Source organism: Phycodurus eques, chromosome 21 (assembly GCF_024500275.1).
Source record: "Phycodurus eques isolate BA_2022a chromosome 21, UOR_Pequ_1.1, whole genome shotgun sequence".
NCBI lineage: Eukaryota > Metazoa > Chordata > Actinopteri > Syngnathiformes > Syngnathidae > Phycodurus > Phycodurus eques.
Window position 1 is genome coordinate 7,279,518 of NC_084545.1, and position 27,939 is coordinate 7,307,456.

A 27,939-nucleotide genomic window follows, 5' to 3' on the forward strand; every position below is an offset into this window, starting at 1 on the left:
TCAATTTCCCCCGTCGAAATGAATGAAATATCATTAATCCATTCTAGGCCACCCCCCCCCCCCCCCCAAAAGGCAACTATTTTGCTTTTTAATTTTTTTTTAAAGAGAAAAACAGCAGTGTTTTTATAGAAAACTATAAAATATACTAAAAGAGAATGTAAAACAAATTTCTTTTTAATTAAGTGTAATTACTGTGCTTATAGCAAATAGCATTTGGTCACTTAATTCAACACTGTGGGATCTGATAGGACAGGGGTGTCAAACTCATTTTTGTCACGGGCCACATCGTAGTCATGACTTTCCTCGGAGGGCCGCTACGACTGTAAACCCATATAAATGAAAGATTACCTCATATACGGTTATTACATACAGTATACACAACACATTGATGATTAACCAGTTTTGAAATCAGAAGTCTATAAAAACATGTTTTTCAACTATTACATTGGTAACAAAAAATTGCTTGCAAATATCTCAATGGTATTACACCAGAACACAATGAGAAATTTTGATTTGCTTTCGCGGGCCACATAAAATGATTTGGCGGGCTGGATCTGGCCCCCGGCCCACCAGTTTGAAATCTGTGCGATCGGCGATAATAGACATCGCCAACGTTGTGGCTCACAGCACTCGGACACTGAACGGCAGCTACGACTATTACAAACCGATTTTTGCCCCCTTTTTTTTAAAGAAAAATGTGAAAATAGGTGAATTAAAAACTACAATTATGAAATAAATACCATTAAATATGTAATCGCAGCCTTTAAAGGGATGCATGTTGTCAATCTTGTTTATTTGCCAAGATGGTATTACTTGTTTGATCTTATCTACTGGAGAGACAAAAAAAAAAAAACGTTAGCGCAAACTTCAGGATCTGCCAAATAAACATCTAAGAGAATAAATCTCAAGGAAAGGCTAGAGACCCCACCGCTCGTGAAGAAAATATGTTATCAATATGCTGTCTCCCTAAAAATACAATTCATTCTTTTGACATTGAACCCATCTGAGCATGTTCTGGATCAAATAAAACCACCTGATTTTACAATATTTTATTGTTGCACAAATGGCTCACTTGCATGGGCAATATTGAGAATTTCCAAGCATTACCCAGTAAAAACCTTAGCAGGAAACATTAAGAGAATGTCAAAACATCAGTAAGATAGATGCAGTGCTTCAACAATGAATCAACATGATATGTAAAACAACACTGGAAGTTGACTCTAAGGCCAAGAAACACCAAGCTTGCTGTTTTTGTTTAGGCTGTTGGAAAATGCTTTCTTACAACATGAGCAAAAATGATTTGATTGTATATACTGTATACCTCAGCTTCACTGTAGCTGAATAAAAAGTTAAAGGGGACATATTATGAAAATATAACTTTTTAACTGCTTGGATGCAAACTGTTACGTCTCTGAATGCCTGCGCATCAAGTGTGAAATTCACCAAGAAAGTAAATCATTTGTTTCGGGAAATATGCTTGACAGTGAATCGTTCTTGATTTCACCAGATTGTGACCTGACAGCGGGGCTAATTTTACATAGTTTCTCGGCCCACAAAAACATAAGCAGAGCTGCAATGAGTCAGTGTGTGCCGGAAGACCAAATTACGGTTTGTTTCTGGCACAAACCTGATCGCTCAGTGTAGTTATTGATGAGGTAGGGCTATTTATGTTTGGTGACGAGCCCATTTCATGCACCACATACACAGATCACCACATTAATTGACAAGTGTAAGTCAGGAGCTGGACAAAAAACAAAAAACAAAAAAAAAAAAAAGGTCCTTGGGGTATTTTGACAAAAGAATGTCACAGATGTTATTAAAACACTGGGGTAATGTTTTAAATCATGCAAAATAAATGCATAATATGTCTCCTTTAAGTGCTTTTTAGTTTAGCTCTTCTATCATTGAATAATTTATATAAATATAATATATACATCATTTTATATATTAATTAATTGGCATTAAAAAAAAATAACAAACAACATCATGGCACATATAAGCAAATCCTTTGTAACAATCTTTTTTTTTTTTTTATGCCACCCAGCTCACTGGATGGGTGGTCATACGTCGCGAACTGGCATAATAATAGATACACGCAGAATGTGGCATTTTCCCGATTAGCATATATGATAGTAACTGCAAAATATGTCAATAAATATGTTTCACATTTAAGGTCTCAACAGTGGTTTAGCAAAGACTGAATTCAACAATACATTTGTCTTACATTCACACACATTTCAGCAAAAACTCTTTTGTGAATGGTTCGTTTGGTCATAGTACAAAAGCATGACATAAATGCCGCAATAGTTATTGGCTGTTTGGACAATTACTCATAGGAAAAGGATTACGTTGCGCAGTAAGGGTCCAAATTCAGAGCCAAGCTTTCCCCAAATTTCATTCCGGAGCTGTCATGTATTCTGTTGCAAAACATTATGCTACCCTTCATCAATCATTTTCTTGTAACACAAATTAGTTCCTCAAGAAAGAATGATCAGAACTCCTTTTTTTTTTTTTTTTTTTTGCCTGCTAGTCTTCAGTCATTTTCGACTGAGTATCCTGTTCTAGGTCGCGGGTAAGTTGAAGCCTATTCAAGCTGATTTGGGGCAAGAGAACAAATACTCTCTGGACTGGTTGCTAGTCAATCTCAGGGGACCAACATTAGCAAGAGGGTTTCCCCTTTATGTTCTATCTTTGGCTGAACTTTGAAATTCACTTTTATACCCAAGGCTCTGGAATATTTTTTTTCCTTCTACACTAAATCGTCTTTTCATCTTCAGATTGAAGCTGTTGTATAATTGCAGTGGAAAGCAAATATAATCGTTCAACAATATACAAATGCCAAAGGTTATGAGTAATGTCACCTTCATTCCTTCCTTTGATACTCGCTATGTTGCTCTACTTTTATAAAGTATATGGACAAAAGTATTAGAACACCTGGGGCAATAAAAGTATTACTTTGGTGCCTTCTTGTGGCATCTTGGTGCCAAGGAACTATGTTGAAGTGAATTAAGGAGCTTCATTTCGACAAAAATAGTGCTTTGCACACATCCTACGGCAAGCATAGGCAATTATGAACCTATTTAAGGAGGGCGTCAGTTACTTGCATTACTTGAACTAATTTAGCTTTCGATTTTCCCTCGATTTGACTTTTAAATCTATTGCACACCCTTACTCAAACCATACTTTGTCCATTGTATGATTGCTAAAGCACTCTGAAGACTTATTTCCAGCAGAATACAGCCACAAAAATTTTTAACTATTGCATTTTTTTCCCCAGCCCAAAGCAATACTGAAACATTGATTTGATATCACAAAATCAGATGAATATTGGCAACACGGCATCTTATTTTGTTTTACACATAGAATTAATAAGGTATGTCTTATCATTTCCTTGTTAGGCATTTTTAGTGAACTCGCCTGCCTCCCAGCGCAGAGCCATGGCACTCTTGCGTCTTCCTGCGGTGTAGACGTCTGGAAACTGAGAAAGACAAATCCTGTTTTTTCCTAAATCTATTTTCATTTAGTACTTATTAAGGTAATTTGTTCTACAAAACCACCAAGTAGCCGAGTTGGGTTGTGCAATCATGATAATGTAATGACAAAAATACTAATAAAATAAACGAATACATTTTTTCGATCTTACTCTGTGGTCGCAGGATAAAGTCGAACGATCCATCTTGGGGGTTTTCATTGGTGATGATGGCGAGGACTTGCACTTCAATGGCAAACAAGCTAAAAAAAAAAGAAGCTCATCAGTGAATGTAAAGCAGCATTACCATTCTTGATCATTTATAGAAATATAGGCATACCTGGATTATCCAATGACAAAGTACCCAAGTTGTTTGACAGCATCCTTTTATCACTGAACCTGCCTATGCCATAAAGATTTGCCCTCTCTTTTCTCAGCTCTTCCTCCCTTTGCTTCACCATTTGTATCTCCTCATCCACCAGCGACATTGTGCTTCTTGAACGGAGCTTGAAAAAGGGGTTGCTCATGAACATTTTCTCCTGGGGCTCACAGGCTTTGTTGAGCGAGAACTCTGAGGCACTGCGAATAATCAGATTGGATGTCTCTAAAATGATAAGATTAGAGCTGCTGTCCTCAGAGCACCATTCGCCATGCCTGGGATTGGAATTGAAATCACTACTTGGGTCAAGAATGATAACATTTGTTGGGGACATTTCATTTTTTGATGGTTCCTTTGTGGGAGATGAGGTGATGATGAATGACGGCGTCAGCGGAGTGCTTATGGATCTCGGGATTCCTTGTGATGGGGTGCTAAACTGAGTGTCTGCAGACTTGCCCATACAGGACAGACCCCTCTCCTTTCTGAATTTCTCTTCTCTTTCCATTGATATGCGAATCTCCCTTTCAACTGGTGTTTCAAAGTCATCATTAGGAGATCTGTAGCTGGAATCGTCCAAGCCAGAATCTTCTGAGCATGGGCTGAATTGAGTGTTTGTGTAATCCCCAACCAGAGTCAGGTTTTCCAGGTCCTGGGATTTCCTGTTTGTTCTTTCGATGTTTCGGACCGGTGTGTACATGCAACTGTGGCTGCAATGGAAATTGGGCAGCCTAGTTGCAGGTATGAGAACCTTGTTTTTGGTTTGTTCTTCCATTGCCCGCCACTGTTTACGAGCCAACTGGAAGTCAACATGCTCTGTGCTAACGTTCTCACTCGCTGTCTCTTGTATCACGCAGAAGTCTTTGGGTAGCTTCCTGTTTGGATCTGACATCTTGTTCTGGGAGTATTGTTCTTGAGTGCTGTAATTATTACTGTCATCTTTCCCATTTTCATTTTCATCTTCAGAGATTTTGGACAGACCTTGAAGGCTCAACGAGATACATTTACCATCTTGTGGTGGTATAGAACAAGATATGGTATCTGACTCTTCCAGCAGTTCTTCTATTTCTGGAACGTTAAGTTGGACTTCGTCATAGTGATCGTTATCAGGTTCTTCTGAGTCGATCACTTCAACTTTCTGCACAAAGAGCTCCTGTGCGCTTAACTGAAGGCTGTCCAAATAGGAGTCGTCATCTTCTTTGTTTATAGAAGAGGAAAATATTGTTCTCCATTTTTCATCTGTCTCACTATCAGAGGAAGCAGCTGCAACTTCAACTCTTAGGCATTCTTCGACTTCCTCAGGGTCAAAATAACGGCAGGATTCGCTTGATATATCTGACAAAGCATCTTCTCTAATGTTCTGCTCTAGCATCAATTCCTCGGGAATGGGTGGCTCACAAACATTTCCAGGGACTTCAGGGTCCCCCTCTTCATCTAACTCCAAATTGTGATAGTCATCATTGCAAAAATTGGGTTCCTCTTCTTCATCCAGGTATAATTGTAGATCCATAGATTGCGCCGGGTATGTGTCTGGCTCTACCGCTGATGTTTCTTGTGTTTCAACGAGCCTCATTGGGTCCAAGTCTTTCTGTAGTGCACGATGCTGTTCTAAATCCTGCTCTTGTTCCATTGTTCCCTGTGTCTTACAATGAGCCTCGTTTTCATAAACACTTTCAGCACTTGAGAGTGTGTCGGACACAGAAGAAGTGATGGATTCATTTCTTTTAAGCTCGTCACGTCCTTCCTCAAACGGTACAGCTTCCTTTTCCTCATGGATCGGTATGTCATTGCAAACGCCGGTCTCAGGGCAGGCGGGCGACACACTGGCTGCTCTGGTTACCAGGTCAGTTGAGAGGTTGCTAGAACTCGACCCGTCGTTGAAATCTGATTGATCTGCATGAATACTAATTTGCTCGCTATCAATATTGAAATTGATTTCCATCTCGGTTAAATCGGCCACAGTGACCTCCCCACTGCTGCTCATCTCCAGTTCTGATCGCTCAGTGGTTTCCATAGTGACAACGTCAAAGTCGTAATTCTCCGAACTGCTGCGATCTTTGTTCAGTTCTTGGCCATCTGATCCTTCAGTCTCTGAAGTAGCTCTCTGAATAAATTAAGAAAGAAAAATTCTGTTTTGGTATTAAATGAAGTGAGTTAGACACTGTTATGCACATTTTATGCAATCCCGTCTTTGTCCTTTGGGCCACACTCTGGAGCAGAATTCATAAAAAAATACAAATTACAGTAGGTCTATTTCAATACTGCATGAAATTTCACTTTAACATAATGTCCAGCATGTGTTAGAACACATTGTCCTTATCAGAAACTCTCGAATATGGCATTTGGAATGCAAACACTGTGTAAGGGGAAAACTTTCTGTACAACCTTGGGAATTTTTTTTTTTTTTTTTTACATGAGTCTTTCCATATGGAAGCTTTGTGCCAAGCAGAGAAAGATTTCTGATGTATCTGTGGTGGGGATGGAGGTGTTTGTTTGCGCGTGTGTGTATGGGTGCATGTGTGGGGGTGTGCGATGAGGAAAGAGGGATGCTGCTGCAGTGTTTTCATTTCATTGAAGTGGGTGATCTGCCGAAAGACCAAATGGATCACAAGCTTTAAGGCAGCACAATTTGATGCATTACACGTCTTTCTTATGTAACAGTCGGACTGTGTCTGCCTCCCACACATTGTCAGAGGGTCACAGTGGATGTATTCTAAAACACTCATTATTCGTTACTGTCGTTCTTTAGGATTTCAAAGATGCATTTTTAAGGTGTATTTTGCCACATTGCAACTTCCCATTTTAATTGCAGTTACACTGTTTTAAACTTACAAAATGGTCAAGTGACGTTCTAGCCAAACACAATCCACCAGCGCTTGAATTTTCCCTCTGGGGTTCAACAAACGGTTATCTTTCGCCTCACACTACAAAAACACGAATGCTCGGTTTATCGAAGATTCTTAATTGGTGTGAATGTAAGCGTGAATGGTTGTCTATTTGTGCCTTGTAATTTTCACCTTTCGCCCAAAGCTCCAGCTCTGCTTCAACCCTGAACAGGATTAGTGCTAGAAAACGGACGAATAGATGAAGTGGCCATCCACGCTTGTTGCATGCTTCGTACAAGGTTTTCAAAGTTATGCTTGTTCCTTACAGTATATTAACAGATTGTCCCTGCATGACAGCACACAGGAAGTTTGAGGCAGTTTGTTTCAATTGAGACAGTTTAAATGAACCAGCTCCCCAATCTGTGCTTCTAAATTTAGGACAGTTCATGAGTTTTCTTTTTTTATGGTGCCAGTTAATCACAGGGCAAATATAGACAAACAACCATTCAAGCTCTCACACTCACACTTGCACACATAAAGGCGTGAACTCGACATGTTTTATTGTAACATAAAGTCTGGATGAGAAGGTTTTAGCTTCAAATAATAAAAAATATAAAAGTGCATTTATTTGGTTATTTCTTTTTTTTTTTTTTAACTTCCGAAAGGACAGTGATAGCCCACCAGAATTACATGATTAGAAAATAATTTTGTATGCTCTAAGCCATGTAACATGTCACATTTGTCTGAGTTTTTAACAGCCTTGACATGACCCATATATAAACATGCAGACAAAAAAATAGAGGGAAAAACAGGAGAACCACATACAGTAAGTAGTGACAGTCAGAGTAAATGTTAAACAGATAGCACAACTGATTTACAAAATTCTTAATGGTTATGTATGATTGAAGCAGACATTACTCAACTCGACTCAATCATAAAGTGCAGAGCAACCGATTTTGCTGTCTGAAATTGATTTGTATTGTGGCATGAAAAAAAATTGTCTTAGTAATGAGTTATTTTTCCCCTGCCGTTTTCATCAAACTGGCCATTCCCTCTCACAGATGAAGAAAGTTTGAAATGTCTTCCAGTGACACATAACACAACAAAACAACCTACAAGGACACATGCGTGTAACAGACTGAGTAGCCATGGTAACCGTTAGCAGTGACACTCACTGCACTTCTCATCTGCCACCTCCTCCACCACCACCCACTCACCAACTCATCAGTGGACTGAGGAGTAATGCTGTGGTCAGGCTGCGATCAAAATTCTGCACTTTTAAATGATGAAGACGAGCTGTGCTATTCTGTTTTCCTTGAGAGCGTCAAGACAGGCAAATAAAACACTCCTTACAAGTGTTGGATGTAGCTGCAGATGGCAACAAACAAAATCATCGGCGACAGTTGCATTGTGCGAATCACAGACCTGGCATCCCAGACGAGGCTATTGAAGGAACATACCATTTAACGTCGACCGCCCCCGGAGACTGGTCTCCCATCTGGCAGACAAGGGACTTTGCAACTGACACGCAATTCTAGACTTCCTGTCGAGTCACAACCCAGTGTTCGAGTGGGTCCCCATAGGAAAATGTATTTGGTATCCTTGATAAATAAGAATTTGAGTGCCTTCGTTTGCGTCAGCGGTTATGCAGCGCAATTGCAAATTACTTCGTTATTATTACGAGACCTCATTTTATATACTTGTCGATTATTTTTTTTAAATCATTAAAATTTGGCTGGGTTGTTAACAACACCCTTCTCTGCGGTATGTCAAATTCAGAAGACATTTAGTTTCACTTTACAGCGTCTTTTATTTTGGTACTGAGGCAAACTGAGGACGCACCGTATTCACATGAACTAAGTCGGCCTAAGTAGCTTTGAATTTATCACTCATCTCAAGTGAAACATAACCACATCAACCAATGTTAAATTGTGTCCAGCCCAGTGGTTCTCAAACCTTTCCCACCAAGTACCACCTAAAGAAGTATGTCACTCTCCAACACCAACGCAAAACAATATGAAGATTAACAGTGGGCTTAAATGTATACAATTAAAAAACTGTAACGAATGATTCAATTAAAATGTAATGCACAAACAATGTTACCTATACAAGTATAAAAACAAGCAGATCTTAAAGATTAAATGCAAATGTGTTTTACTTAGGCAGTGATTGCAGCAAAAGAAAAAGCCATTAGGTACTGTTATGCCCTTGCATGTTTATATTCATGCTCGACTGTGGTATGTTCTCATTAAATAACCCTCAATTCCCAATTAATTCCAATGGAAACGTTCTAAATTTCGAAAATGTCACAGCTTAACCTCCTCTGGAAATGTACCGAAAACTTTCCGTAAACCCTCCCCAGAGTTGACTGATTAAAGAATTAAAGAATAGATTGAAATGACCGTACATCACCGGGGATTGTGTAGACATGGATTCAATGTCCTGCTTTCTGCTCCTCCAAATTGAGGAGGAACCGTTGTAAAGACAAAACCCCAGCGAGCAAGATCTCTCAAAAGCCACTTTGAGTATTCTACCACAGCTTGTCAGAAATTGTGCTCCCATAATGTGTTTGAAGTAAGTAAGCTGCACAGCGTCAAAGAAGATAGGACGGAGTATCACCACTGCTGAGAAAACTAAATTAGAAGTCCATAGTTCGCATTGTCTCAGTTGAAGCTGCTGCTATAACGCAGGAAGGAATAGACCAAGGAGCAGTTTATATCCTAGAAAAATAATGACACATTGTCAATTTTTTTGTTGTCTCATTTTTCAATTCCACCAAACATTTTATTACAAAATACGACTCCCCCTTCCATTGGTAGAATTAACAGTATTTTAATATATACCAAAGTAGAAATCGTAATACAGTGTAGCATATTTCCTTATCTGTGCAATGATACATTCTCTAACAGGAGGCACTACTGATATCGGAACGTGATGAATTTCATTTAAAAAAGACCTGAGGAAATGTACCTCCTTTTGTCCTAAAATGTATCCACAATGTAATTGAAATATCTGAAAACAATTGTTTTCCCACGTAAAATAGGATATAGTTCTGCCAATGCAGTAGTGGTTGAGTAACATAACAAAACATATTGTAGTCACCAAAATGAAAAACAGCACATGAGATTCTGATCTGAAAAGTAGCAATGTTATATATTTAATTTACTGCATTTTTCACCTCACTCTATATGCAGTCATTGCAGAAAACACTCCAAGATTCCCCTCACACATGCAGCTTGCGACAGAACACGGTCAAGTCTATCTGCAAGCCTCGATGCTGGGAGGCTTTTCCTTTGACCGGCTACAAATCTGGCTCCCCCCGCTACACGCTGGCTACTCTTACACAACATAAAATCCTCCAAAACTTTTTTTTTGTTTTTTTTTTTTAAATTGCGTGCGTGTTAATGGACCTACCTGAGACAGAGTGGCAGGCTCATGCACAAGAAGGCTCTGTTTCTAAGAGCAGCCTCAATCTAACAGTTCTGCCTGGCTTCTGCAGTCACTGATTGGACGGTTGGTGAAAGGGGTGTAAAAAAGGCGACCAATACTCGGGCTTCCATTGATCAACACAGGGAAAAGAAGATTCCATTTTGTGCTCTCACACACACGCGCGGAGCAAACTCCTCAGAGGAACCAACTGTCTCGTTTTCACCTCTTAAAAAAATGGATGACATCACAGCTACAAAATCTAATCATTTAATCAATAACAATCCAGGGTATTATTGCAATTTTAAAAGATGTCACATGTGTAAATATACAACAATTTGGAACTTTATTCCTACAAGATGTTCCGAAAACAGTTGGTACTGAGGCAACCATTACCCGAGATTGGGAAATGTAGATTGAATCATCAACATAGCTTGGACACAGAGATATTTGCTCCTCTGTTACAAATTTATATGGGCACATTTGTAAAACCCCGGGAGATGCAGTCAAGAAGGACCACCTCCCCCCCAAAAAACAAACCAGGAGGATAGGATAGGCAAGTATATCTTTTATTTATCTAATAATGAATTGATACAAATTGATACAAACATCCAAGGTACAATTACAAGCAAATTAATTGACTGACAAAATGATCAGACCTAAAGGATATGACAGGTTGGGCTCAGCAATCCTTCAGAATTTACACTGACAATAAAGTTATGTATTTAACTACATGTGGCAAAAGCCAAATATATGTCAACAAAGTGGAAATGCACTGCCACTGCCCGATGGAGTTAACCAACATGCAAACTAATCATATGCAAATTTTGCTGTTGTGACAATGTTGATGATGATTTGACACTTCTGAAGTACTTTTTTTTTGTTTTTATTTTTTATGTCTTCAGACTGTCGTGACAAATGGCACAACATGGACAAAGAAATTGCACTATCGTTATATTTCTTTTTGTTTTATTGTCTTTTTGGAGGAGAGGTTATCGCACTCTCAAACCGGGAGCACTTTAAAGTCGAAAGATTTGGATGCACTGCGAATGCTTTTGACCACAGACATGACCCCAAAGTCACAGCTTTTTCAGGATTTGTTTTTGTATTGTAAGAAATTCCTCTTATATAACTGTATCCTCGACACTAGTATTAGAATTGAGATGTCGCCTCGATCTCCGCACCCTCCTCCATGTTTTTCATTATGCAGCAAAAATACAAAAAGGAAAGGTAAACAACCAAGGACAAAGGTTTGGCATGAGAAACAGAAAAGCTTTGCTGTGTGTTCTCCAGTCCATTATCGTTACTGTTTAAATGGACGTTTGATCTGATATTTACACATTGATCAAATTCGTCGTACCTATTTCATGGATGTTATTAGCGGTCTATTGCAAAATGCAAAAACTGAACATTCCCTCACACATTGGGGGAGATCAGGATAAAGGTACATATTAAGGGATTTATTTTCAATTTTGGAGGTTTGCTACCCTTTGTGGTGAATGAAACAGTCCACTCTGTCACTGAATAAAAATGTCGCACCCCACTCCTTCGCAATTTCTTTACCAGTGATTCACAAAGTGTGGCACTAGTATCACAGGTGGTACGCTGGATCTCTTTAGTGGTGCACGCAAGAATCAATGCAGTTCTGTTGTGTGTAAGTTTTTGTACCAGGCATTTTTTTACATGACTGTTATGTGCAATACATTTTTATTGACTCATTACATAATTTTTTTATACTCCTATATTTAAGTAAAGTGTTAATCTGTTTAATGTGCTTAATGTTACAGTGGGCTACGATATCGTTAAGGATAATTTTTTGGTTTTTAAGTGAATCTCGCTATTTATTTTACTTAAACCGAGTGCCAGCAGCCTTGAATAATGAGAAGAATTATTTGGGCCGATTGTTGTCAATAAAGGTTTTAAATTGGCTGAACTGAGTCTGATTGATGATCACTTTGTCATTAAAAGCTGACAGAAGCATAAATAGGAGACTCATGCTCCTATATGTAGTGTTTAAAAATGTTAAAACATAACACTGTACATAGAGTATACAAACAACAGCAACTGTAAAAAATAAATAAATAATATCAAAGTATCAGAATGTGCTGTCTGATATCTCACCATACCGAATAATGATGACTGAAGACAACAGTTTGAAATGGGAAATTCATGAACGTGATCCCCCAACGGCTTGGCTGCGTTCATTTGTTTGATAAAGCTTCTGTTTATGCAGATGAGGCCTGCAGAAATGCAATATATAGTCAATATTGGACTATTCATTCAGTATTATAAACACGTTACCATTTGTACACATTGATACGCTCTACACTTTTATCTACGCACTCCACAGTTGGACTAACTTGTTTGGCATATTGATATGAAAATGTGGTTTACTCAGTGGTCAGGGCCAGCGAGGAAAAAGTGTCTTTTAACAACTTTAAATTTGTTTAAAATGTGCAGGAAGGGGTACACTGTACACAGTAATACTAATAGAATTTCAATGGTGATTGTTAGTAAACGCACAAATTGCATGTAACTTTAAAGTGGCTCTTTGTTTCCTGACTTGTGGATGAATGTTGGCCTGTGGAGTCTTAAATGCTTCCAGGTTGCGACGGCATCTTCGCTAATATATTTGCACCCTGCGACGAAACCTTTTGCCAGTTCAGGTTGGTACACTTTGCTCTTGTATCCTTCCGGGTGGAATGAGAGGAACTCCTCATTGTTTTGATTTACAATATAATTGACTTCATCATCATCATCATCATCATCATCACCATCATCACTGCACCCTACGGTCACCAGTTCTGCTTGGAAGTCTACATCTTCCTCATCCAAGGCATTCTCATAGCCCATAAAAATCATGGTGACAGCTGTCAATTCCAGCTGTCCGGGTTGCTTGTTGAAAACGTTTGTCGAGGCAAAATTCTCTGCTTTGATATGTGTTTTTGTTTTGTCTGAGCTCTCGATCAAAGAATCAACTTGGTATTTCTGGCCAGCCTCTGAAGACCCCACGCCATCTATGCCTCTGCGAACAAGCCGTAATGGTGTCGACTTCTCTTCAGGCCTGACTTTGATTGTGACAAGAGGTGTCTTGCTATAATTATTGTCAAGACCTTGTACACTTTGGGCACTAAACTGAAGTGAACAAATCTGTGGGATAAGAGGTTTGGATGTGCCTTGAATGTGCTCATTGGACTCTCTCATTTCCTCTCCATTTAGGGACTGGGCATGGGTATTTGGTTCTGTTTGTTCTTGAGTAAGCTGGGTGGATTCTATAGCAGGCTGTGAAGGGCTTTGGCATGTTGCAAGCATTTGGTTCTGTGCTTTATTTGATGTCTTTGGTCTGCTTGTTCCAAAGTAAGCAGCTGAGTAGACAGGTTGATGGTACAGCAGATCATGAGGTACATTCTCATCCGTGGCTTGTCGTAGAAGTTCTTCTACCTGTTTGGGTGACATTTCACCATCTACACCGGAGTAAAGTGTGCCTCCATCGGGGTCCAAAGCGTATATGGATTTGCGTCCGTCATCGTACACCTTTAAGCCCCTCTTCTGGATGTTCTCTGGGGTAATGGTTGCTGTAGAGACCACTTGACTTTTTCCTGTTCTTTTATCATGCTCCACACTGATCTCCATTGCAAATGTTGCTGGAAAGCAAAAAAATAAATAAAATAAAATAAGGGTCTTAGCCTTCTTTTTGTTTTTGTTTTTTTTAACTTGCAATGCAGTGGTGCCTTGAGATACAAGTCACCCGACGAATTATTTTTTTCAAAATACGAGGCGTTGTTCGGTCCATTTTTTGCTTTGACTGGCGGCCAACAATTTCAGATATGAGCGCTGTACGTGAGCAGTGAATTCAACTCACTTGAAGCAGCAATTTGGAAGATAGAGAACAATTCTTCTTCTTCAAAAAAAAAAGCATGGATAGTAACAGCATTATAACCCTTTCAGCAACGGGTATTTGAATATAAATAGCGCAGCAACACATGAAGAGATAATAAGAACAAAACTCACAGGTATATACGGTATTCTTTATCCTCTGTGAGCAACGACTAATATTACTGCAGGCTCACTGAGGAGCTGAGAAGTTTCCATGTATATCCATATGTCTGTATTATACTGCCCCCCAGTGGCCGAGGCGCACACACCAGGAGGAGCAGCACAATGCCCATTGAATTGAAGCAAACAATTGGGCAAAACCTGCTTTATTTCTTTAAATTCTATTTAATTATGTTATTACTGTATGTTTTTAGAAAGCACGATATTATAGTGCGCTATTTATCACATTAAAAAGCCATTTTTTGAGAGGTCGGAACAGATGAATGGCATTTCCCTTTCAATGGAGAAACTTGATTTGAGATACAAGTGTTCTGAGCGTCGACACCGAATGAATTAAACTCGTATCTCAAGGCACCACTCTATATTCAGTAAATATAGATTTAAATTTTAGTGCTCATATTAAAAAAAAAAAAAAAAAAAAAAGAGATCTATGTTTGAATCAAAGGAACACTGAGGAAAAGATGTTTCATATATTCTGATTTCTCAAAATCCAGGGTCAAATCTCCATTGGAACATATCTTTGACGGGTTGGCATGTTCTCCCAGTGCTTGCATAGTTATTTTATTTTTTGGGGGTTGGGGATGGGGAGGGGGACTCCAGTTTCCTCCAAGTTCCCCAACATATGCTTTCAAGGTTAACTGAAGACCCTAAATTGCCCATAGGTGTGAATGTGAGGGTGAATGGTTGTCTATCAGTACCCTGTGATGGATTGGTGACTAGTCCGGGTTCTAGTCTAGGTTCCAGCTGGGCTAGGCTACTTACTGTATGAACCTAAATAAACTTAAGCGATCTAGAAAATGGATGGATGGCTAACATTTCAAGTTACAGCATAAAATGGATCCAAAATATGAATACTATCTGCTAGGTCATTAAGTCAGGATGTATTACTCTTGTACATGTATGACGTCTGTGACTGTTTTTGGTTCTTTACCACTCTTTTGACTCAGACTTGACTTTTTTGGCGATGTCCCCGGAGAAAGTAATGGAATTTGTTGGGGCCGTAATGAAGAATGGTTGGTCGTATCTGAGAAACAAAAAATTAAATTAACATCTCAAAAGGATTAAATGACTTGAAAGAAGCCATTAAGTAAATGTATTTGACTGCATGACCGTACTTGAAAGAATTCAAATTCATATCGCAATCGGAAAATCATGAAGGATAGAGGTGTTGTTTTTTTGTTGCCGTTTGTTGTTGTTTTAGTTATTAGGATGATGCAATAAATATATACATTTATGTGCATAATTTACACGTTTTAAACTGCAGTTAACAAAACAAGAGCAATTTAAATCCGTTAACACAAAGACTATTATAAGCCAGTTTTCCAAATTGAACACAGAATGTCTCTTTCAATGAACAGTGCTATGTCAAAATTCTTATTCAAACCATTCATGAAAAACATCGCTAGTACTTAGTAGAACACCCTGCTGTTGTTATGATCTGCTGCAAACTTGATGCAAAGCCAGAGACCAACACCTGCCAGCGTTGTAACCCCAACCTAATTCCAGAAAGTTCTTTATGCCCAAACTCAAACACAGAGCACTACTGACCTGCAAGAACAAGAAAGGTCAGCTTTTGTACGCTAAAAACGTGTCATTAAGCCAAAAAAACCTGAGAGTCTGTCCTGCGGCGTGATGGAAAAACAACTAAAAACTTGTGTCTGTAGGAGGAAGACTGAAGCATGTGCTGTAAAATGTGCTTTTGTGATTCGCTGGAATTGCTTTAAAGATTTCAACATGTGATGGGCAAAATGGATTCAGTCAAGTATCAGGAAAGCCTTTCCGAAAATATATTGCTGTCTACTAAGAAGGTGAATCTTCTTTGCCATTGCATCTCTCTGGAATTATCCTATACCATATTTAATTCCCTGGTTTCTTTCAGTTCTGGTCGGTTCATTGTTGATGTTGTAAGTCATCTGTCGTCACGTCTTGTTTCCCTAGTCCTGTCATCATTTATATTGTGGACTTTGTTAATTTAAATTTTTGCCTCCATGATCCTTGTTTGCCTTTTTTTGCACGTTAAATTAAAATGACTTTTTTGAGCTCTCTGCACTCCTGCCTATCGCTTTCGTGCACTCGGGTCCAGGGTCCACCTAGTTGCATCCAACCCGAAAACTCGACATAATGAACCAAGCGGGATTGAAAGAAACCTGGCAACTAAATACAAGCACTCACGAGACAACGAGGAATACCTGGACAAGACACGAGTGGCTGGAGGGAGCTGATAGGTTGACACAGGGTAGAGGGCAGACGAGAACCAAACGGTCACACAAGACATGAACAACATGGGACACAGGAAAACGTGAAACAAAACAAAATATAATCTAAACCAAAACACCAACCATGACAGGAAGATTCTTAAATTGCCATCACAATCGCTTGACTTGAACCAAAAGGGAAAATCTCGTTTGACAAAAGTCCTCAGGCTTAATGTTAGCATATATTGTAAAACACCATAGGTGGGCTAGTGGAAATTACCATTGGTGTTGTGGTAGTTAGACAAGGCATGCCAGAAAATTTCCACTATTCATTGTAAGCAAGTCTTTGTGTTGAATTTATATCACCTCAAGAAACTTCATGATTTTACCAATTTTTATCACTTCATGGAAACTCCACTGAGCATTCTAGTTGGTGTTTCCTTTCACCACAAGGTTAGCACATTTACTGAGAAAATAATCTTCGGGATTACCCCAATAGTACACAGTTTACACACGTGCATGTACAAAATCCCCAGCAAATACCGTAATGATCAAATGAATGATCAGTCATTGTTAAACACTATGTGCAATAAATCCGAATTATGCTGTTAGTCATTTTACAAAATTATTAATTATTCAAGAACAATTGTTTACATATTAGTGAGTAGCTGATGGATATATTGAGCTTGTATACTGTAATGTTTGTATGATACAATATGACACGTTATATCTTTTGTTAAAACCCACACTTACTATGTTAGGTACTAACAAACCAATCACACCACAAAAAAAAATCAACAAAAGTAATATATTTACCTGTGTGGAAATCTGCATTTAACCCCTACATTTGAAGACAAAATACTTGAATATAAAAATGATGAGGAAAATAAGCAGTCAACATCACAGGAGTACTAAGAGTCCATTAAAAAGGATTTTTGTGCAAAACAACACTGCGGCTGTGTAAAAGTGAACGTCGGTTGTTGCACTCACGTTAAATCTAAACATACAACCTTCAGAAAATAAATCATGCATACGTTAGTCATTGTTCACTACACACCCACCATGTAAGTATATGATGAACCTGCTACTAACTAAATACACCGTTTTAGTAAGTAATATATATAACAGAAAAAAATCACATGCAGTATGAGTAGAGTGAGAAATCTATATACATGGACAAAATTGTTGGTACTCATTATAGAAAGAAAAATCCACACCGATGACTGGAATGTACAAAACACTCTCCAGAATCATGGCTAAGTTTGTCAGCACACACTGACCCTGACGCTCAAACTTGGGGGCACAACATAGTAACTGTAACTAAAACAGTTTACGCTCTAGAGACTGTCCGCCGGATGCACGAATGGACTCAATTCAATGCATTCCAATAAAACCTGTCAAATCACGAGTGGATCAAGCGCAAGTTTGAATTTGTAATTAGTGGAGATAAAATAATTATTGTGAGTGACTTTGACAAGCATTTAGTTGGGTTCTCTTAGGCAGTAGATGGAGCCATCTACATGCACTCGTAACCACACTTTCATCCTTGCCGATCTCCTCTGATCCTACTCGTCGTATTGCTTAGAGTTTGTCAATATTTGTCATATCAGTCATGCTGTCCCGCAGGGGTCCATGCCTGGATCACACTCTGTTGAGTTCCACTGTTATGCAGATGACTATTTATCAAATAAAAAAAATGAAACCAATCCTTTATCCAAGCTTTAGGCATGCCATAAAAAAAAAAAGAATTACAAAAAAAATATCAAGAATTGGATTCTTGCTTCTGAATTCAGATAAAACTGCAATTATATTCCTTGGCACCTTGAACCTGAGAGGCAAGATATGTCTCAGTGAACTCCAACATACAGAAAATGTAAAGGACAGCATTTCTTTCCACTTGTGCAACATAAATCATTCTGACTTCTTGCCGCTAGCTGATACAGAAAAACTTTTGTGGATTATTTTAACTCTCAGGCTGCTCAAGCAAGTCTCTAAAGAGTCTCCTGTGATCCAAAATGCTGCGTACTAAAAAGAGGATATATTTCTACAGTCCCATCTTCACCACACGGGTACCCTGTAAAATTTAGAATTGAAATGAAAACTTACCAATAAAGAAAAAAATGGACAAGCTCTGTCATACCTTTAAGAGTTTGTGATGCCTTATCAAACTATAAAAGTTCACATTCACTTGCGGTTCCCAGAATCTGCAAAAGTGAAATCAAACAAATCAAAGCAATCCCTGATTTTTCTTCATTGTTACTTTTCTCAGTTTCAGGTCATTGCACTGACAATTGTCATTTTGTCTTTCTTTAACTTAAGGGTACCAACATTTTTTTCCTGTATACATATGTGTAGGTATCGCGCTTCACTGAGATAGACTTCTGTTATGACAAGCCTCATTTTTCCAGTTGTGGAGATGCTATCCCATACCGTCACACTGCCTCCACCGAAAGCTATTATTCAGTAAAGCAGTCATCATCTGGTCTCAACAATACACCACAGCTCGTGGATAAAAACATGCAATCAAAGATGATAGGACATGCACTTTAAGGGTGAGCTCATCCTCAGTAATTTGTGCCGTGCTAGGACACACAGTGTGAGTCCTCTAATCTGTGATCAGGTTTACGACACTTTCCCTCCCCTGGCATGCATGGAACAAGTGGGCCAGTGCCCTACTCTGTTATACAGTTACTATCAGAACGGGTTTTCCCTGCCAGTTAATCATCAAAACTGGTAGGGCAGTTTGAATATCATAAACAAACTGAGCAAAATAATGCACAAAGTCCAAAAAGTCCACGCACTAAACAGAGCACACATCTCTGTATCAGTAGCTAGTTAAGTGACAGCTGGCACCGTCAGAAATGGTTGCTCATATTTGTGATAAAAAACTGTCTATGCACTTTTATAGATAATTACAAGCTGTCATTTACACGTTATCATCCATTGTTCAATCGGTTTCTGAATAAAATGATCAATTTCCATCCAATATGCAGATATACGAAAAACCCTGGGAGTTTTAAAAAATGATTATTTCCAACTGTGAACAGGATTTGGAGAGTAGGGGCACATTTACAACAGCAAATAAGTAAAAAGATAAATATTTTTGTCATTTTTTGGTCATCTTTCATGGACAGACAACCATGCTGTCCAACCAATCCTCAATCACACAGACTTGCAAAAACCACAAAACATTGGAATGCGCATGCCAGGCACATACAGTAGTTGGCGACAGCACTGTGAAGAAATACTATAAGCGTTTGGATCATCTCTTTGTCTTCCCAGAGAAAACGGACTTTTGGATACCCACCGTCACCAATATGTCACCTGTGAACCAACGCACATGTGCGGTTTAGCATTTGCAAATTTGTGGATTTTTTGGGGTAACATATCCTCCGTTATTCGGAGCGGTTCACTGTATGTGGATGAAGGGGTCATTTATACGACATTGTTTAGGTTTTTAGATAGGAAGGATAACGCAATCATGTCAACTTCCATTTTAAGACTCATTTTCAAAAGAGGATTCATTATTAGATACAAATCCTTGTATACGATCCCTAACATGCTCTTCTCATACAATTGTCGGTCAAGCAGCTAAATCTGTGGTTATTTTGTTTTTAACGGTTTTATCATAATCCAGCGTATATCATTTACAACCTTGAAATACAATGTTTTCTGTCACAGAGCTCCTATAGTGTATAAAGAAACATGACAGGAACAATAAATGATCAACGACCAAAGTGATTAATGATTTAATGCTAATGGTTTGTTAGAATTCACATCATGATATTGCCCGGGGTAAAAAATGCTAATCATAACTTTCTGTTAAAATTCCACTGCAGTAAAAGCACCAAGAAAGCAAAAGCAAACAAGCAAGCAATCAATAACATGGATGTATTATTTTGCTTTTTCAGCCTTACCTTGATAATGTCCTCAGGTGTCCTCTCAACTTCTTTTAATCGCTTCAGAACAAATTCCTCATTCGCAGAGATGTTGAGCTCCTCTGTTTCTAAGGCCTTGATCTCTTTTTCTATCCTAATGAATAAAACATCAATGGTTTTAGGAGCAACACACAAGAAAATACTTTTTTTTTTTTTTTTTTTTTGGTCTTTTATTGTCTCTGACCAAACTCCCTGTTTTTATTTGTTATGAGCTTTATAGCTATACAAAGATTTCCCAATTACTCTTGCTCAGGTTTCGTATAATAGTTGAAAGTGACAGGACAAGGACAAGATGGGTTATCTTCAAAATTATCTTTAAACTATATAAGTCCATTTTTTACATAATAGTGCTTTCAGATGAGCTGAAAGTATTGTTTGTTGAAAACGCTGGAGAAACCCTTCTTCGCAAGGGTGGAAATATTAGATGCACTGCATCAAAAGCAAGCACGGTTTTATTTTCGTAACATGGGTCATCCACAAATGTTTATTCAAGCTCTATTATACAAAGAAGAAGCCATGTACAGTATTTTCCAGATAACAACAGCAAGCCATTTGATCTGGGCCACATCTCAAGGGGGTGGGTGGGAGTGGGGCAAAGGCTTTGACAGTCTGGGTGAAGAAGTTGCTTATTAAGCCTTTTGTTCTGCATTTGTTGGGCATTTCTTTCCAGATAGGACAGGGTAGAACAGTGAAATGTCCAGGGTGCTGATGTTTCTGGCCTTCCTTTGAGGTCAGCCAGATGTTTTTTTTCTTCTATTGCCCATGGTTCCCGCAACTCTAAGTACTCAGTTCCGGCAGCGCTCATGACACTCCCACAACCAAGCTTGATTGCAGGCAACCCATTTGTCTTTGTATTCTTCACCTGGTTGATGCTGCATACGCTTGGCACAATCCGAACCAAATAAGGTTCTCTTGGTCTCATCAGACCACAGGATATGCTACCAGTCATCCATATCCTTAGTCTGCTCGCTTGTATTCTGCAAACTGTTCGCAGAACCGACCTATCACACCACACTCTTATGTCGTCAGGCACGAGTCTAGGGAGCGGTGATGTTACCTGTCGATGTTGCACTGCAGTTGATCGCTCTGTTGCTGTTCATCTTGAGCCTGAAGCCTCATTGCCTCCTGCTCCTCCTCCGATTGCTGACTCAAACCATCCATCAGCCATTGCTCCCTCAGGGTCTTCTTCTGGCAATTACGTGAAACGTACATTGAAACATCAGTACACCGAAGTAAAAATTGAAGAAAATATGGACATACAGCGAATCCCCCAATATTTGTGGTTCGGTTTTATGAAATTGCCTCTTTTCAATATTTTTTGGGGAACCTATCCTCCCTTATTGGCTGAAAAACTTGCTTATTGACTGTCTTTGTGCTCAGGCCAAAGCCATGTCTGATATAAAAATATTGCTGTGATGCCATCTTGTGGCATCTACGTGCTAAGCACCGATGTTGAACTAAGGGGAGGACCTTCATTGATCCAGGCCAGAGCTTTGTTGAGTAGACAGTACTATTAGTAATTACTATTAGTGTCAATTACTTGTGAATTTTCACTTTTCGCGGCAGGACTCGGCTGATGTCCACCGCAAAGAGTTGTATTCACACATTTAGAGCTAAAACAGCCTTCAGTCAAAGCTTTCTCGTAATGTATCTGCGGGAAATTTTAATCCAAAATTTCTGTGGTCAGACACTAACGTTTTACTTCTCAATAATAGGGAAAACAGGCCTCGCTTTAACTGTAGCCACACATTTGGAAGCATAGATTTGTTTTAGATTGGTTGATATGCTGAAGAACCATTCCGGAAAAATCGAAGTGTCGATCCCAACTGTTACTAAAATGAATGGTCAGGTGAAAGGAGCACACAGAAATTGACGTATAAACATTGAACAGTTTAATAATCAGTGCCCTTTAACAGTAAAATTATCATGATCATAGACAGTTAAGGGTTTTAACTGCAGTAAACCAACCACTTAGACCCGATGGAAGGTCAATAGCAGCTAAAAGCTAATAATGACACTGGTATTGGTAGTAAAGAGCAAATATACAGTGGGTCTATTGTACATTTTAACAGTTATGTTTTTGAGGGGCGCCACGGTGGCCGACTGGTTAGAGCGTCAGCCTCACAGCTCTGAGGACCCGGGTTCAATCCCCGGCCCCGCCTGTGTGGAGTTTGCATGTTCTCCCCGTGCCTGCGTGGATTTTCTCCGGGCTCTCCGGTTTCCTCCCACATCCCAAAAACATGCATTAATTGGAGACTCTAAATTGCCCGTAGGTGTGAATGTGAGTGCGGATGGTTGTTTGTTTCTATGCGCCCTGCGATTGGCTGGCAACCAGTTCAGGGTGTACCCCGCCTCCTGCCCGATGACAGCTGGGATCGGCTCCAGCACGCCCGCGACCTGAGTGAGGAGAAGCGGCTCAGAAAATGGATGGATGGATGTTTTTGAGGGCTAATTTCAAATACAAAATTAGCAGCATTCTCCTTCAAAAAATCAACTACATTCCACAAAAGTGGAAGTCAGTGTATCTTGTGTTCAATATTCAAGTATTGCTAAGAAAATTTCATCAATAAGTACAAGAGGTGTTGGCTTCTCATTGTCATGAAAAATTACCTTTATGTATTGGAGTTTGAGTTTTTCTTCCTCTATCTGTCTTCTTTTCTTGGCAATGTATTCCTGGATTCTCCTTTTGTCCTGTTGAGGAAATTCAAACATGTTTACAGCTGTTGTGCTCTTGGCAGGTCAATGTCTTCAACCTTGAGGTGACAGCTGAAAACTGACTGCCATAAATAACCAAAAAGTAGCACAGACATTATGGCCTCACCCACATCTACCTTTAGTGTGTTCCCACATTGGGATTTCAGCCCCTAAACTATTAATGCGATTAAAATAAGGCATGTTTGTGTCAGCGATGCATAGGATGTTGGTGGAATATTGTAGCCTGAAATTAGCTCCCAGATCCAGGATCAGTGTGGCACTAGCGCAAGTGAAAGGAGATCTCTTTAATTTCGTCTCCTGGTATTTATAGACCTGTCTGACATTGACTGTATCAAAGAGACCGTTGTCTGTGACCAATGATGGCGAAACCATGAAAATCCTGAAAGTCTCCGATCATGAGTATTTTGTTAACAGGTAGATTCACTTCTCTCATAAAAATTGAAAGTATTTCCTTGATGCGCACCTGGTTTGTCAGCCACAGCTCAAGTATAAGTGTGCTTAAAAATGTACTACACAGTTATGAGTCTTTGTTGTGTTATGTTGTGTGTGAATATTTCTTTCTGATTTGTGACAAATAATAAATTGGACGGATTTTCATTGGACTTTGTTGATACTATAATCAGAGATTATCAGATTTTTTGATTCACTAATTTCTGTAATTTGTTATCATTCTTAATGTGTCTTACAAGATTTGCCATCTTCAGTCACAAAGACATTAAGATGAATCTGTGATGTTTTACTCTCAATAGCGCAATTACTGTATAACTGCTCCATTTTGGCATTGTTCCGATCGAAGGATTGGGATTTTTATGTTTGTGTGTGTTTTTAAAAAAAAAAAAATCTTTCACTCATTTTAATATTATAATACAAGGGCAAATATAATTACAAGGCTAAAAAAAATAACATCTATTTCCTTCTTTGTGGCAAATGGGTAAAGAACGAATCCATGCAATTTTGCCGAGGATCGAAATAAAAGTACGTCTTCAGGAATTTTTTATCACCGTTTGAGTATTTTCATCTATAGAGAATCACTGATGGTGTAGTAGTTCACTGATGGAACCACTGGAAAAATTCCCACCAAATTATCCTTTGAACGTGAGTACGAATGGTTGTCTGTTTCTGTATGTGCTCTGTAATTGACTGGTGACCAGCCTATCCAGGATGTAGTCTGCCTTTCACCCAAAGTCAACTGGGAAAGGCCCCACGTCTACAGTTCCCGGAACAGAATAAGCTGTATCAAAATTGGATATAGAAATGAATGATGGCACCACCCATCTGTTCAACATCCTTCATAAAAACAGAAAATAGTCCACAACCTAACAGACAATCACATTTTCTATCCATCCATCCATTTTCCATTCGCACTCACATTCACACCTACGGGCAATTTAGAGTCGTCAATTAACCTACCATGCATGTTTTTGGGATGTGGGAGGAAACGGAGAGAACATGCAAACTCCACACAGGCGGGACCGGGGATTGAACCGCGGACCTCAGAACTGTGAGGCAGACGCTCTAACCCGTTGGTCACCGTGCCACCTTCACATTTTCTAGTTAGTACTATTCAAATTACATATGGTAATTCCAGCATTGCTAATACAGCAAATCAAATTGCAGCGTAAGACTTTGCACAGAACTGCATAATTACATTGCAATATACTGTAAGACTGACTTTCATTGCTGTAGAATGTAGCTTCAGGGGGAAAAAAAATTCTCAGAAAAAACTGTGTCCCTTTCCCTACCAGGGAAATGTTCTGCATGTCCCTAAAGAGTATTCTACCTTTTAGAAGGCACACCCACATGTAGCTTATTTTTAGTTCTCATTTCCTGGCCGCACCACCAATACTCGCTGTTTTATAAACCATACATCTGTGACACTGGAGTGTATTAGATGAAAAGTATAAAGCAAAAACAAAAACAAAACAAAAAGAAACACAGTATATGTATACATATGTTCAGTGTCTTTACCGTGATAGCCTGCAGACGTTCTTTTAGCAGGTTTCTTTCCTCCATGATGGGCTTCAAAACGATGATTTATCTGGAAGAGAATATCAAATTATGTTTAAATTATCCAGGTCAGTCCTTCACTGAACTCCAGATTAGAGAAAGTGTTGTTGGGCATTGCGGAGCAGGTTGGGCAAATAACCTATGTTTGCTGAATGAACAAGGTGCCTCTGTTGTCGACAGAAACACAGAGCTCATCATGGGCTTTCCCAGGTGAATCCACCCTGGGATTAGACATCGGCCCAAGTGGAGATCTCTTTTTAGGTGAGACAGATGACCTCTGCGAAATCTCCAGGCATGGACGGACGACATGCAGAAAACTTTTAAAATTATTTTAGGACAGGACTTTCTTGACGTTTTCAAGGAATCTTTTACAATGGGAACTACTTCAGCCTTGGTGTCGCCGTGCTATGGTCTTTCTACTACTAGAGAAAGAAGATCGCACGTTGCTTAAGAACTGGAGACCTATGGCTCTTTTATGCATGGACTATAAAATACTCTCAAAGATTTTAGCGAACAGACTGAAGGTTTTTATTGAAACTTTTATGGGTGCCAAGAAATCGCACAGCATTCCAGACAGATCCAGATTGTATCATTTGTTTTTGCTGAGAAATATTTTTGAGATCTGCAGGTTGTACAACAGCCATTATGTCGATCGAACAGCAAAAAGCGTTTTGCTCTCTTTGCTTCACAGACTTTTAATGTTGGGGGGAACTTTATGTCCAAGGTGAAACTTTTGTATCAGGAGATTGATAGATAGATAGATAGATAGATAGATAGATAGATAGACAGACAGACAGACAGATAGAGAAAAGCTGATGGAGGGCGGAGAGAAGAATAAAAGGGAATTGTAGTTGTTGTTGCTCGTAAAGGTCATGGCGCTGCTTGCTTGTGCACCTGTTGGCACCATGGTAGTTTGATCCAACATGCTAAAAATACTGAGGCTCCGAGGCTAACAGTGCGTCTATACTGTCTATGAGAGAATGTCAGCCGGTTGTAGCAAGTTAGAATAAAAACATAAAATACCAATCAATCATACCAACAGCACATTTGGCAAAGTATGCAGAGTATGAAGATTTGGAATTGCTAATTGTTTGTTCTGTAAGCGGGATGCAAACCAATTAAGTGGCCCGATTAATTACATGCTCCTCCTTTTGTAATCTGTGAAGAAAGTTTGAGTAAAGATTAGGTATTTTTATCGCTGGCTGACCTGTCGCTGATCTTAGGCAGACTCCGATACATGTGACATGACCCCAATACCTCACTGTCTGCCTTGCCATTCAGACAAGGTCCTCCTTATTTGTAATCTCTGCTGTCCCCTCCTTAATCTGATCTGTGATGGATTAACTGCTCACACATTAGCTGTCTTGACCAACATGTTTTTCCGTGGTTCTCTTTAGGTACTATAGCTTCCTATGTTACAGGTTTGGGATGCAGGTTCCCGTAATGTCACGATGGATCCCAAATTAATCTTGAATGCAGTCCTTACAGGAAAACAAGATATTTGAGACTCAACTTTCTCCATTGCATTTTGGAGCGATTACACATACCTGAATTGTTCATTTAAAGAGACTCTGGACTATTGATGCAACAATGATTTCATCGATGGTATAGTCAAAACATACTGACTTAAAGCAGCAGGATTCAAACATTGGTTCACATTATGTATCTAAAACTAATTAGAATTGATTCATTTCCTTCACATGATCAATCATTCATTTAATACAAGCACACAGATTATTAACACAATTTCCTGTGTCGGAGGTGTGCAGACAAAAAAAAAAAAAAAAAAAAAAAAAAAAAAAAAAACAAGATTGTCTACATCTTATGTGGCGATACGAGTGGTTGATACAATCAAGACACATACTGTAAATACAGTATTAATACCTGGTCATGCTGTTAAATTCCTAATGCTGCCACAATGCGTGTGCTGAAATGTTGGTTTGACTGAATGTTGGGAAGTGAATGGTGCTGACAACGCTAGTGTATGCACATACTCTGTGTACCAAGATGAATACATCCAATAAGAAACTTCTGTCTCTTTGTAAAATATTGTGGCCTTAGGTCAGGGACACGATGGCAAGCGTGTGTGCGTGTGTGTGTGTGAGCGTGAGCGTGTGTGTGTGTGTGTGTGTGTGTGTGTGTGTGTGTGCGCGCGCAGGTGATTGCAAGTAGTAACGGAGTCAGAATCCTGTTGAGAGGCCACAAACTGAAAATATTAGACAAAAGACCTCTATACGTATATATTTGCGCACCAGTATTTTCTCTTTAAACGTCATTCTTAACTGTAATTTATGCAGCCAATAGTAGCAATAATTGTGAGGTTTACTCACCTAGTGTAGTGCGTCTTTCAGCCGATGGATCACAGAGTGTGTGTTAAAGAAGTCACTCTTTAAAGCATATCCAACATCATTACAGTGCTTGGGATTGTGTTGAGGAGATTGTGTAGGCTGAGAGATTCAGGCAGCCAGGAAGACAACCCCACCTCTCCCTCTCTCCCTCTCTCCCACACTCTCTCTCCCTCACTCTTTCTTTCTCTCTCCCGCAAATGGACCTGGACCTAACCAACTAGTTATATCCAGAATTACAGTAAATATTACGAATTCCATCTGCCGTTTACTTAATTATAAACCATAACCCAGTCAAAAACTGTAAAAATAAATAAATAAATGCTTTTTGTGTTCTGCTTTTGAAATACTGTCCCACTTTCAAGCATTACAGGGATAGATTTCTGTTACCATAGCAACATTACCCACTCAAATTTGTACAAGATTACAAGCCAGTGCATGGAGAAGGAACTGGCTCAAGCTGTTTGTCTTCAGAATGGCATTCCTTGATGTGATATATAATATGTACATACATTTCTTTAATGTGTCAGACATTTTGAAAACATACACAACTGCATTCTTTTATGCGCATGTGTATGGTCAAATAT

The 27,939-nt window shown here is 39.1% G+C and overlaps 1 protein-coding gene across 4 annotated transcripts; it reads right to left on the reverse strand.

The window, feature by feature from the left end:
* Positions 1–1,039: 1,039 nt before the first annotated feature.
* Positions 1,040–27,459, reverse strand: palmdb (palmdelphin b). 4 transcript variants are annotated; one of them, XM_061666671.1, is made up of 8 exons: positions 27,338–27,459; positions 24,969–25,038; positions 22,896–22,976; positions 21,343–21,470; positions 20,265–20,379; positions 3,810–5,949; positions 3,644–3,732; positions 1,040–3,478 (listed from the first exon to the last, which is right to left on the reverse strand). In XM_061666671.1, the coding sequence occupies exons 2-8, from the start codon at positions 25,011–25,013 to the stop codon at positions 3,395–3,397; spliced, it is 2,682 nt and encodes an 893-aa protein (XP_061522655.1). In that variant the 5' UTR covers positions 25,014–25,038; positions 27,338–27,459; the 3' UTR covers positions 1,040–3,394. The 4 variants fall into 4 exon arrangements, with proteins under 4 accessions (XP_061522655.1, XP_061522654.1, XP_061522656.1 ...); XM_061666670.1 differs by having other exon boundaries at positions 21,343–21,473; XM_061666672.1 differs by lacking the exons at positions 21,343–21,470; positions 22,896–22,976; positions 24,969–25,038; positions 27,338–27,459 and adding an exon at positions 17,164–17,188 and having other exon boundaries at positions 20,265–20,354.
* Between the last annotated feature and the right edge of the window lie 480 nt (positions 27,460–27,939).